Here is a 12,462-nt window from a genome sequence, read left to right as displayed (position 1 = left end):
GGAAAGCTTGACCCTCTTTTGTCCCACAATGTAATCTGATCCACCTGTCATCATCAGGGGACATCTGGGATCCATCTTATCTTTCCCACTGGCTAGTTAATTAACCAGAAAATGTTTTGAATTGGATTCATTTATGGCAGAACTCCACGGACTTTATGAATTATAATGGGAGTACATTAAAGGTCAGCTTTTATTTTTGTGCTTTTAAAGAAGAAAACTCTGACACGACACGGTTAGGATTGAGTGCTTTAAAATTGGAGAGAAAAAGTATTATATTGTATTAAATGGCTAAATGCAGTAATTCATGGGATCATCTGACTATGTTAAATAAAATATTTTTTTTTCAGAGTGAGGAAGCCCTAGCTCAGTAGCCTGACACAAAGTTGTCAATCGTCAGGCATTACAGTTAGCTGGAAATAGACAGAAGGCCAAGAAATGCATTCCTTTGCTCTCTCTTGCTCTGTTTCTACTGGACAGTGTTTCTGGCTGAAAGCTGGGGGTCTTTAGTCCAGAGCATCTTTCCCACACCATTATTTTTTGCCAGGTTCTTGGTGGGGGATGTGTCTAGTTCAGATAGCTATGAGAATTTTCAGCAATTTTATTTGTCTTCATCATTAGTACCTATGAGATATTTCAAAGATGATGCCCAGGATAGGATGTTAAATATTTTTCAAAGCAGTTAGGTTTATCAGTTTCTAAATCTAACTTTTAGGAGGATCAAGAACTATAGTGGTTTCATGCATCAAATTATAATTCAAAACTAAAAACTTTGTACATGATGAATCTGTATACAAGAGTTATTGTAATTATTATTATGATACTTGTGGGACAAGAAACTATGATGACTTTGCTTGAGTTTCCACTCCTGCAGCTGGGTGATTCCAGATGCATCAGGAGTTCAGTGAGTGTCTTGAACTATGCTTGAGATGTTTTGGGTTCAACAAAAGAAGCGTTTGCCAAATCCTTCTTCCCTTAATTTTTAAACATGTGTATTTCAAGGGAAATTTGATTCATATGTTTCTGATTCATTTACACTTAAATCATGAAAATGTTATTTTGTAAGAGCGATTTGATGTCCAAGAAGCTTTCTGAACCTGTTTTATAAGCCTTCTTAAGTCGTTTTTCTTAAAACAGGAAGTTGCATTTTGCCAAGTACAAATAAACTCAAACATTAAGAAGGTTCAAGTTCAGTTTCCAACTCTGAACTCCAGGCTTTAAGTGCATTCTCAATTTAGCAAAATATATATTCCCACCCCTACAGAAGTAGGGGCAGGAGGAAAGACCATAGTGATAAAAGTGAGTAAAGGTGTTCGCAAGCATTATTATTCTCAGAGACATTTCTCCGGTTGTGAAAGTTTATAAAAACCTATAGCAGGTGTTCTCAGAGCTAGTAGATATAGGTGAATGGCAAACAGGAACATCTGTCTGCCTGTTGATTCTCTGTGATGTGTTTAGATATGTCTACTTTTTTGTCACTGAAAAGAAACCCAAAAAGTCTTAATAGTTTAGCTTCACTTTTCAGTAATTTTACTTTTGACTGACTTTCAGTCTTATTTATTTTAGTAAAGGTGGGAAGACTCAACACATTTTGTTGAACAGCGGGGACTCATAAGAGATTCTGTAGGAGTTTTATGTCTGTACTAAGATGATGTAACATCAGTTTTAAAATGTAACTGACACTCCTTTCTTGCAATTGGATAAATACAGAAAAGTATTTCAGGTTCATACTCAGAGGTCTCTTAATTATATATGATCCTTCTTACTTAATGCAGAGGTGATTCAACCTGACCCTGAAATTCCCTTATAGCTGATTCACTTTTATTTATAGAAAAAGAAGGTAAATGTAATTATGAGGGAAGTGTGGGACCATTCTAAACAGTTTGCTCAGTATTCTGCTTTATTGAGTCCACTTCAGCATTTCTTCTGTACTGCTGACTCTTGGAATGACAGGTATTATGCAACTGAAAATACTTGATTTAAAAATTATTAATTAAACTATCAGTTCAACTGTGGAAGCCCCCATGCAGTGGCCACCAGGGAAACATGTTAATCATATAAAGCTGGCTTTATTAAACTTGCTAAACAAGGGGAAGAAGCACCGTGACAGCCTGTAGTTTCTCAGATGGGGGAATTGAGGGAAGAAGACTTGTAGATTTTGGGGCTGTAGTTAATCACAGGGTTATTTCAGGACAGAAGCTAGTAAATGAGGTCTAGTTGGAGAGTGGTAGGATTTGTAAACTGGGCAAGTTGTGGTCTTGCCTTTGGAACATAAGTTCATGAATAATTAACGTTAAGTTTGTTTGTGTTCTTACCTTGGAACACATCGTCTGAACGGAGATGGGGTTAAACATTTGAGTTCAGATAGTTTGTGTTGCATCATACATTTTACCTGTTCTGTGATTTATAGCATAGGTTTGCAGACTGTGAGTTTTATTTTATTTCTTATAACAAACAACTGACTATCACAACAAAGTGGAACACACACTTACTGACTGGTTTAATGATCTTTAAATTTTTTTCAGACAGTATTCAAAATCACTTAAGCCTTGTTGGGTACCCATGTATACTTTATTTATTTAAAGAATAAATAAAATTTACTCTTTTCCTTTAGTATTACATTTTATTCACTCTGAGAACATATATGATACTAACAATAAAATGCCTTTCAGAATTTATATTGTTTTTTGTTTTTGTTTTTCTGCGGTACGCGGGCCTCTCACTGTTGTGGCCTCTTCCGTTGCGGAGCACAGGCTGCGGACGCTCAGGCTCAGCGGCCATGGCTCACGGGCCCAGCCGCTCCGCGGCATGTGGGATCCTCCCGGACCGGGGCACGAACCCGTGTCCCCTGCATCGGCAGATGAACTCTCAACCACTGTGCCACCAGGGAAGCCCGAGAATTTATATTGTATTTTGAGCTAGTTTAATTTCAACTGAAATAAGTAATTGTTTACACCCATTTTGCCTAGGAAGAATTAATGCTTTCTGAAATATTAAAGGCTTATATGCTACTTAATAGTAACACTGAAATTTGAGGAAAGAGTCAGGATTTCATTTTATAAAATAGCATAATGTTATTCTCACAATGTTTATTTAAATGTAAATAGATTTTCAGAGGAAGAAACCTTGTAAAAGAGAACTCTTAAAAGTGATAATGTAGTAATCAGGAACTGCTAAAAGGCTACATGAAAATTCATTATTTAAGATAAAAAATTTTAATGAAAGTCTTCCCTGTCATTAATATCCATCCTTGTAGATGGATATTCTACAATCTTCCATAATAAATCCTAATCTGAATGCATGTACAATAAAATAGACCTACTTATCAAACAGCTTCTCCGAGGGAGAGGTGATATTTGTCTTTTTTAAATTAAATCATAATTGTTTTCACTATAGTTTATCATTTATTAGATAATAGCCATGGTTAGTTATGGTTTTACATTTTAAAATTCCATTTATAAAATATACATGTAGGGCTTCCCTGGTGGCACAGTGGTTCAGAGTCCGCCTGCCGATGCAGGGGACACGGGTTCGTGCCCCAGTCCGGGAAGATCCCACATGCCGCGGAGCGGCTGGGCCCGTGAGCCATGGCCGCTGAGCCTGCGCGTCCGGAGTCTGTGCTCCGCAATGGGAGAGGCCACGGCAGCGAGAGGCCCGCGTACAGCAATGTATATGTGTATATATATATATATATATATATACACACACACACACACACACACACACACACACGTAAAACATTCTTGTTTTCTGCTGGTCTCATACAGTGTGATTTCAAATTCAAATTCAGAGACTTTCCTAATTCTCCAACAACACTTTCTCTTCAGTGGCTTCATTAAATAATCACAATAATAGCTACCATGTACTGTCTTCCTTGTGCCAGTATATGGCCAACAAAAGCTCATGAAATTCTGACTATGACCTTGAGAGCTGAGTATTATCATTGCCTCTGTTCTAAACACAAGGAAACGTAGGCCCATAGAGACCCACCATATTGCATCCAACTCCCATCTGAGGAGGGAGTCCAAGACATTCAGCCATGCTGCCTGAAGCCAAAGAAATTCAGGTGTAAATGCTGTTTTCTCTATTTTGGTCTCCCTGTTTAATTCTGGATACTGTGTAGCCTAAGTATACTGCTTTAGAAAAAAACTCACAAACAACCCCACAAAAAAATTTTGAACAAAATCATCATAACTTTTTGCTCCTAGTTGCTAAAATAACATTTTGTCATAGCTTTTGGTATCAGAACTGAAAATGACAGTGATACTTTTAACTAACCCTGTGACTATACTCAGTTCTACTTAAATTACAAGGAAACAAAAATATTACAATGTGGAGGAACTCCATGGACAAATAAACATCTTTGAGAAAATACATTTCAAGGTGGTTACTTTCCCAACTAGTATCCATCAGATCTATTTCAAGCTGGTTTCTTTCCCATTTCACTTCTATCAGAAAATATATTTCAAGGTGATGGCTTTTCTCAAATCTCTACCTTCTGAGGGCCAAATAATCATATAACCTTTCAGATGCTATGGGAGGGTCCATCTGTAACGACAGAACATTTGCTTTGTTTCCTAAGACCTGGAGCACATAGCTGCTCTAGTTTTCTGTTTGAGGCTGTTCTCCTAACCTGTGCTTCTCCCTTCCCTCTTTTTCTTCTCCAGGATTGCCCACCAGAAGCAGGTGATTTCCGAGCGCAGCAGTGCTCGGCTCATAATGACGTCAAGCACCATGGCCAGTTTTATGAATGGCTTCCTGTGTCTAACGACCCCGACAACCCATGTTCCCTCAAGTGCCAGGCCAAAGGAACAGCCCTAGTTGTTGAACTTGCACCTAAAGTCTTAGATGGGACTCGCTGCTACACAGAATCTTTGGATATGTGCATCAGTGGTTTGTGCCAAGTAAGTGCTGGCTTCTTTTCATTCTATTTTTCCAGAGGGTTTTGTGTCAGTAGCTGTTGTGTAGTCCTGCTATCTGAATCAGTGTTACTTTTTCTGGAGTTTACAAATGATGACCTATTTGAAAATCGAGGTTCAGCTTCAGTTAAAGCTACAAGAGCTGTATTACGTGTTAAGGAAAAGTGGACTAGAGTTTCTTCTTCCTTTGAGTCTCACTTCAATATAGAAGAACGAAAATTCTTCAACATTGTGTATCACTTTTGTACTAGGCTCTGAAATTACCTCTACCTTGGTTGTCCCTGAAGTAATGTGGGATGTGTGTGTGTGTTTATCTGTATTCAGAGGCATCAATTTTCATTTACTTAGAGCTTCATAATCGCTCAGGTGAGACTGGCTCTAAAATCTCCACGTACACTGTACGAGAACTTGTTGCTTCTCTATCTGCAGTTATGCTAAAAATTTAGACAAATTGTAGGAAAAGCCTTGGCAGTGTCAACTAGGTCGAATTCAGCCAGGTAAATCTTTAACAGGGAGAGCAAAGAGATTTGATTTCTGGTATCAGTTTTTCAACGTCTACTTTAGGTGGGGAGTTAGTAAGGTGAGGGAGAGTTCATATGTTTGCCATCTTGCGTTCAAAGTCTAGGCTTTGGGTTAGGATGGCCAGCCTAGTTTTTGGAGCAAGCAGTTGCTACAGCTTCCTCTGTGCTGTACTTGACGATTATGCTTTTAAATTTCACGTAGTAGACAATTTGAGAATCTTTGCCTCTCCCAAGAAGACATTGGTTGAAATTTTTCTCTCTTCAGAATTTCTGATATCACAACTAGCCATATAAGAATAAACCTAAAATGTCTTTCAGTAATCTGTTGTTTCAAATTCACATGTTTATTTAAAAGCTAAATCTGTTTTCAGATGTAAAAGGAATAGCTGTAGTGTGAATGACTACAAGAGGTCTGAGACGTCCTACAAGGCTCTGTGTAGATGAGAGAGAGACAGACATACTAAACATTCATGAGGCCTAGTCATGAGACAAATAAGTTGTGACAAGTCCAAGCACTTCTTGGCTAGGAGGATGGAGTGATGTTTACATATCAGTAACTATTTTACTATTTTAAAGCTAGGAAAGGCCTAAGAGGTGATCTAATCAACATCCTAAAAAGCAGTATATTTGAACCGTTTGTGATACTTGGTATTTGCTTCCTTCTCTAGAACTCTCAGTGGTGTTGAGATGTAATTTTGGAATCTGCAAAAGCTATGGGAATGACAGAGAATTGTAAAGCAAATATATACAGAAAGGGAATATGTTGTAGGGAATGGCAAATAAACATAATAATAATTTCTTATGTATGTGTAGTGTTTGAACAAAGAAAGACAGGGGCTTCCCTGGTGGCGCAGTGGTTGAGAGTCCGCCTGCCGATGCAGGGGACACGGGTTCGTGCCCCGGTCCAGGAAGATCCCACATGCCGCGGAGCGGCTGGGCCCGTGAGCCATGGCTGCTGAGCCTTGCGCGTCTGGAGCCTGTGCTCTGCCACGGGAGAGGCCACAACAGTGAGAGGCCCATGTACCGCAAAAAAAAAAAAAAAAAAAAGACAGATTTCCATTTTGTAAATGAGAAAAAACCAGGGACCAGAAAAATTGTGTGATTTTCTGAAAGTTATATGGTTGGTCATGGAAGAAATGGGATTAGATTTCAGTTTCCCTGATATCTAGTCCAGAGTCGTGGGTACTATATTATACTGATGAATGAACCAAAATAAACAAGATTGACCTGCAAATTAGGTTTCATTTGTTTCTGCTGCATGGGAATTCAATGTGGCCTCTTTTTTTCCTAAACTAACCCCGCCAAATGGCTTCATGTACCTTGGCAACTGAAGCAAGAATAATCATGCCTCCTCAACTTAGATTCTTATAAGTGTGACCTGTTAGATTTGGGGACAAATGTAAATTAGAGAATATCTGAATAGAGTGGTGACGTACATAGAAATTGTAATTAGTTACTATTCTTTTCTTCATTTATTTGTCTTGTTAGAGGCAATAGTAAGGTAAAGGGATGGAAGAGTTCAGATTGCATTTAGATTCTAACAAGTAGTTTGGCCAGAGAGCAGGATACCCCCCAGGTACTCAGTAAGGAGAGAGAGAGATATTTTGGGAGAAAATCATGGTGTCTTGAAATGGCAGACAAGACCATGATCAGCAGTGGGTGGCCAAGAAAGAGTTTTAGTGGAGAATAGACAGAACCCTAGCTCTGCTTTAGAAAGATGAATATAGCTGCAGTTACAGGATGCTTGAAGTGGAGCGAGGACCACTTTCAGGACCCTGGAGGCAAAGAGACCAGCTGAAAAGGAGGCTCTTAGAGCAGCCAAAGTGAGGAGAAGCATGAACCTTGGGCCAGGCCAGTGACAGCGGGAACAGAAAGGAAACAATGTCTAAAACCAAGAAGGAGTTTTCATTTTGACTATAACCAGAGCAGGGGAATAGTTGTTAAAAAAAAAAAAAAAATCAAAACACTCATGCTCAGGGAATCAAAAACTACCACTTAATACGAATTTGTAAGTGATATCATTTTTAGATTCTTGCTACCATTACCATAATGGCCTTTTTTTATGATTAAAAACTACTTGACTTTTAAAAAAGAGGGAAGGAGCAGAAAGAGAGCAATGTGAGAGAAAGACAGCAAGGTGAGAGAGGAATATAATAGAAGTTTTCCCAAATGGATAACAATCCTAAAGATTTACTTGGCTTTGCCAATAATACGTTTGACATTATCAAAACAATTAAAAAATTTTTCTTATCCACAAAAAAATGATAGCGGAATAACGATGGAATACTTAAATGCAGTATATACTTTTTCAGAAGAACAAGAGTGAGGTTAGTCAACAAAAGAAAAGCACTCACTGCTACCCTGAAAGAGTGGACATACATAAATTCCATCCTACTTAGAAAAAAGTTCCTTTATTTAGGTTGCATCTGTATATCGGTGATTAGCATTTGTGGTCTTTGGTAAGAAACATTAAGAAGTCATATGTTCATAATCTTAAAAACACTGTCAAAAATCTTAACGCTAGCTTAAATGTACAGTTTTTATAAAGAGCTTCTTCTGACTTCCTGAAAAAAGTCATCTCCTCTGCCCCATTTTCCCTTCTCTTCCATTTCTACCCCATTTTGGGGGAATTCTCAGCTCTTTTACTGGCTTCATTGTTGTCTTATTATCACTTTTTGTTGGTAAGCTGCTTCAAATAATTTTGATGCTAGACAGATATAAATTATAAACTGTAGAGATGCAAATGTCTAGCTTTGGACATAGTCTTACCTTGATAGGAAATGGCGGCATAACTAAGAGATTTGTCATTTTTAAATACCAGTTATTTCAGTTATGCCTGTTTAATACTCAACTAAAATCCACTTCCTCAAAACCATCTGAGGCTTTAACTCTTAAATAAAATTATGGAGACTTTGACTTCTAGAGTCAAAAGGTACGTTAGCAATTTACAACTATAACTATTTCACAGAGGAGGGAACTGGGACCTGCTGACAGTTCCAAAAGTCGTAAATGTGGGGGTTATCTGTAGTGAATTTGCTTCAGGAAAATTCTAGGATCATTGCTACTTATAAGAGATACCTTATTCAGTAATATTAGGCATCGTATTAGGCACTATATTCACTGTAATGGTAGTAGTAATAATAATAATAAAATATCCTCCATTTTTTAGTAACTACCATATCTAGGCACTTTACGTATATTTTTTAAAATATTTACAACTCTGCATATTAGGTGTCATTATCCTCATTTCACAGATGAAGGACTGAGGCTCAGGTATATTATAGGACTCGCTCACAAGTACCCAGCTCTGACTCCAAAGCCCCTATTCTTCCTGGTGAGGCTAGCTGGACAGAGGCAGTGTGATGTTGAGTACTGGTCCCCAAACTTGACTGCCCTCCAGAATCCCTTGGAGAGCTCTTAAAAGATAGGACTCTTAGGCCCATCCTCCAGAAATTCAGGTTTATCCATTTGATGTTTTTCAAACACTCTCCCTATGACCCTAGTGTTTGGCCAGATTTATGAACCACTCGCCAATTAGAAAGCAGGTAGCATTTAAAGTCACAAGATACAGATTACAATCTGGATTTTCTTTAATGACCTGTGTAATCTTGATCGTTGCTTACCCTTCCTAAATTCTATTTTTACTCTGCAAAATAAGATTATCTCGCAGACTGCAGAGCACCAAGTGAGATCATTCATGTGAAATGCTTAATAAACTGTCAAGTGCTGTGGAAAAGTAGAGTACCCTGAACATTTTGAATTGCAAAATATATTGATGTAGTGGTTCCCTGGGTGGAACTTCATAACCCTGTAACAATTCAAAAAAGTTTATAGAATGAGGTAAAGTAACCTACTTCTTATTCTGCTAAGAACATTCAAAAAGAAAAGGAGACCTTCTATCATGTACTTTCACCATCGTTTCATAAATGAAGTTTTAATAACAAGAAAGCAACAAGAACCTGATTTCAGAATGAAGGAATGAAGGACAAACCTTTAATTGAATATTGTTTGCCTTATGAGAAAGCTACTACCCTGTACTTACTTTTCATTCTTTCTCCAGAGCACAGACATTGTTCCTAAGAGTGAAAGCACTACCTTTGAGATCATCTAGTCCAGCCCTGAGAAATATTGCTGTGCTAGGTTATGCAATTTTCCCAGGATCTTCCAGCTAGTTAATGGCAGACCAGAGGTCAGAGAATGTCACTGTTTATCAGCATTTTTTAACTATGCCCCCTGTGTTATTTCTTCAGCCTCTCCCACAGGCCAAAACCTTGTCCAGCTTTAATTCTGTCATTTACACATGGAGACAATAGGTTTAGTGAATGTCTTTTCAAACCACATCCTCCCCTTGACATCCCCACTAGAATCTGAGCGTTGTCCCCAACAGGTAGCTGTGTTGATGTGTCTCCCCACCTTACATCTCAGACTGAGAGACACTGGGATTTTTCTTTGCTCTAGATCATTCTAGATGAAGTTGGGGATATAGCAGAGCCAGGAAGGCAATTTGTCATCCACGAAGAGTTAAGAGCGAATGCTCTGGAGTCATAATGCCTGGGTTTGAATCTAAGCACCACCACTCATTAATGTATGACTTTGAGCAAGTTCTTGAGGCTAAGTTTCCCTATCTGCAAAATGAGGATAATATCTGGAACTAACTGATAGGATTGCCGTGAGGGTTAAGTGATCAACTGCATTGAAGTGCTTACTGTGAGCTTGATCAGTACTAGCTTGTGGTAGGAGTAGTACTGAAATTATTTCTTTGACTTTTCCCTCTTTATGGCCTTTTCTGAACACATGGTTTAAAGTGGTTATACATGCTAAAGGGGATCCTGACTTCCCAGCGAATGAACAGACCTTCTGTTAATTTCCTATTGCACCGTTCTTTGCTAATAACTCCATGCTGCACCATTATCAACTCCTGATCCAGGGCAGTGAATTGCGTCCTGTACAGAGTTAATGAGCCATTGCAAATAGGATCAGCTCTATTAGTGCCGCTGTTATTCATTTATTTTCATTATCCAAATTACCCCATTTATATTTGTTATAAAGCACAAAGCCTGTTTCTGTTTTAAATATAAAAAAAGAGTAGCATAAATTTACAGATAGAACATGTGCTGCTGTTAAAAATAATTTTGAGGTTATTTTGAAGTCAAATACAGAAAAGTGTGTTTTATTTTCATAATTAATGAAATTCATCGGTTGTTACCTAACATACATACATCAAAAGACAGAGTGCAGTTATAAGCCAGCTCTTTTTTAATGAATCTGCATATTTCTATTACTGCACGGTGCTGTGTCAGAAAACAAGGCGTTTCGAAAATGAAAAGGTGAATTCCTTTCCAGTAATGCCTTATATAATGTTGCTGTAAAATGAATAATACAATAAAGAAATAAGCAATAAATTGGATCATGGAGTTTTGAGGTTTATACTGTGGTGACGCTAGGATGAACCACAGCTCTAACAAAGAAGTTCTTTACGTTTTTAATAATTCCTATGGTGAGTAGTTTGAAATGAATTGAATGGAATGCTTACTTCTCCATCTCTGTCTGTGACCTAAGTCACTACTATCAAATGTCTACCAGGTATTCTAAAGGTAGTGATGTCAGAAACATGGACTTGGCGGTTTTTCCCTCTGTGTTTTGTAATCTAATTCCACATGGAAGCATGGCGTTGCTTCAGAGATTTAATGCATCATCTTTCTTTTTCTCCCCTTTGCGTGACACAGTAAAGATGAAATGAACTGCTTTATGGCCTACTAGTTGAATTTTAACAAATTACTTAGTTTCTGAACATTGTTTATCTGTTCTCCCGATAATCTGGTGGGTACTGAGCTTACAGAGTTAAATACCATCCCTCAGGAACAGTACCTTTGTAGGGCTATTGTGAAAAATTCAGTTTGTTCGTTTGTTTAATAAATATTTACTTAAGAATTAGCAGTGTGCTAGATCCTGGAAATACATGAATGGACAGGAAAAAAACACAGTCCCTGCCCTCCCTGAACTGGCATTCTAAGGGGAGACGAGCCAAGTGTAAAGGAAAGTATACTATTACCCCTATACTGTATTCACCTAACTGTGAACAGGAGTTTACAGTGAAAACAAGAGTTTCCTTTCTAAAATACAGATCTGACTTTATTTCTTATCTGCTTGAATCATTTCAATTGCATTCTATCACCATCAGGATAAAGAAAGCCCAAATTTCTTTACATGGTAACTTTCTTTACTGGGTGGCTTGAAACAAGAGAAAGTTATTCTCCCACAATTCTAGAGACTAAAAGTCCAAAATCAATGTATCATCAGAGTGATGCTTCCTCTGAGGCTCTGAGTATAATCTCTCTTTGCCTCTTCATAACTTCTAGTGGTGGCTGTCAATCTATGCCTACATCTTCACGTGGCCTCCTCCCCTCTGGGTCTGTGTATGTCTCTGTCTTTACATGGCATTTTTCTCCCGACGTCCCTGTTTTCTCTTCTTATAAGGACACCAGTGATATTGGCTTCTGGCCAGTTCTAATTGAGTATGACCTCATCTTTTTTTTTTTTTTTAATTTATTTATTTTTGGCTGCATTGGGTCTTCATTGCTACACACAGGCTTTCTTTAGTTGCGTCGAGCAGGAGCTACTCTTTGTCGTAGTGTGTGGGCTTCTCATTGTGGTGGCTTCTCTTGTTGCAGAGCACAGGCTCTAGGAGCACAGACTTCAGTAGTTGTGGCACGCGGGCTCAGTAGTTGTGGCTCTAGAGCACAGGCTCAGTAGTTGTGGTGCATGGGCTTAGCTGCTCCGTGGCATGTGGGATCTTCCCGAACCAGGGCTCGAATCTGCCTGCCAATGCTCGTGTCCCCTGCATTTGGCAGGCAGATTCTTAACCACTGCGCCACCAGGGAAGCCCGAGTATGACCTCATCTAAACTTGATTATATCTGCAAAGATCTATTTCCAAACAAGATCACACTCACAGGCACTGGGGGTTATAACTTCAACATATCTTTTTTGGGGGACACACTGCAACCCACAACAGCACACATCCCA

General features: G+C 38.5%; 1 protein-coding gene across 7 annotated transcripts in view; it reads left to right on the top strand.

Moving 5' to 3' along the window:
• ADAMTSL1 (ADAMTS like 1) overlaps positions 1-12,462 on the top strand; it is a 755,614-nt gene that overhangs the window by 384,065 nt on the left and 359,087 nt on the right. For all 7 annotated transcript variants that reach the window (XM_029201839.1, XM_029201841.1, XM_029201844.1 and 4 more), the window contains exon 4: positions 4,665-4,901. In XM_029201839.1, the coding sequence (XP_029057672.1) occupies positions 4,665-4,901 (237 nt within the window). The remainder of the gene's footprint in view (positions 1-4,664; positions 4,902-12,462) is intronic.

The sequence above is a fragment of the Monodon monoceros genome, unplaced genomic scaffold, assembly GCF_005190385.1.
Source record: "Monodon monoceros isolate NGI ecotype Baffin Bay Population unplaced genomic scaffold, NGI_Narwhal_1 Super_Scaffold_5, whole genome shotgun sequence".
NCBI lineage: Eukaryota > Metazoa > Chordata > Mammalia > Artiodactyla > Monodontidae > Monodon > Monodon monoceros.
Note: the sequence above shows the minus strand (reverse complement) of the source record. Positions and strands in the feature narration are given on the sequence as shown.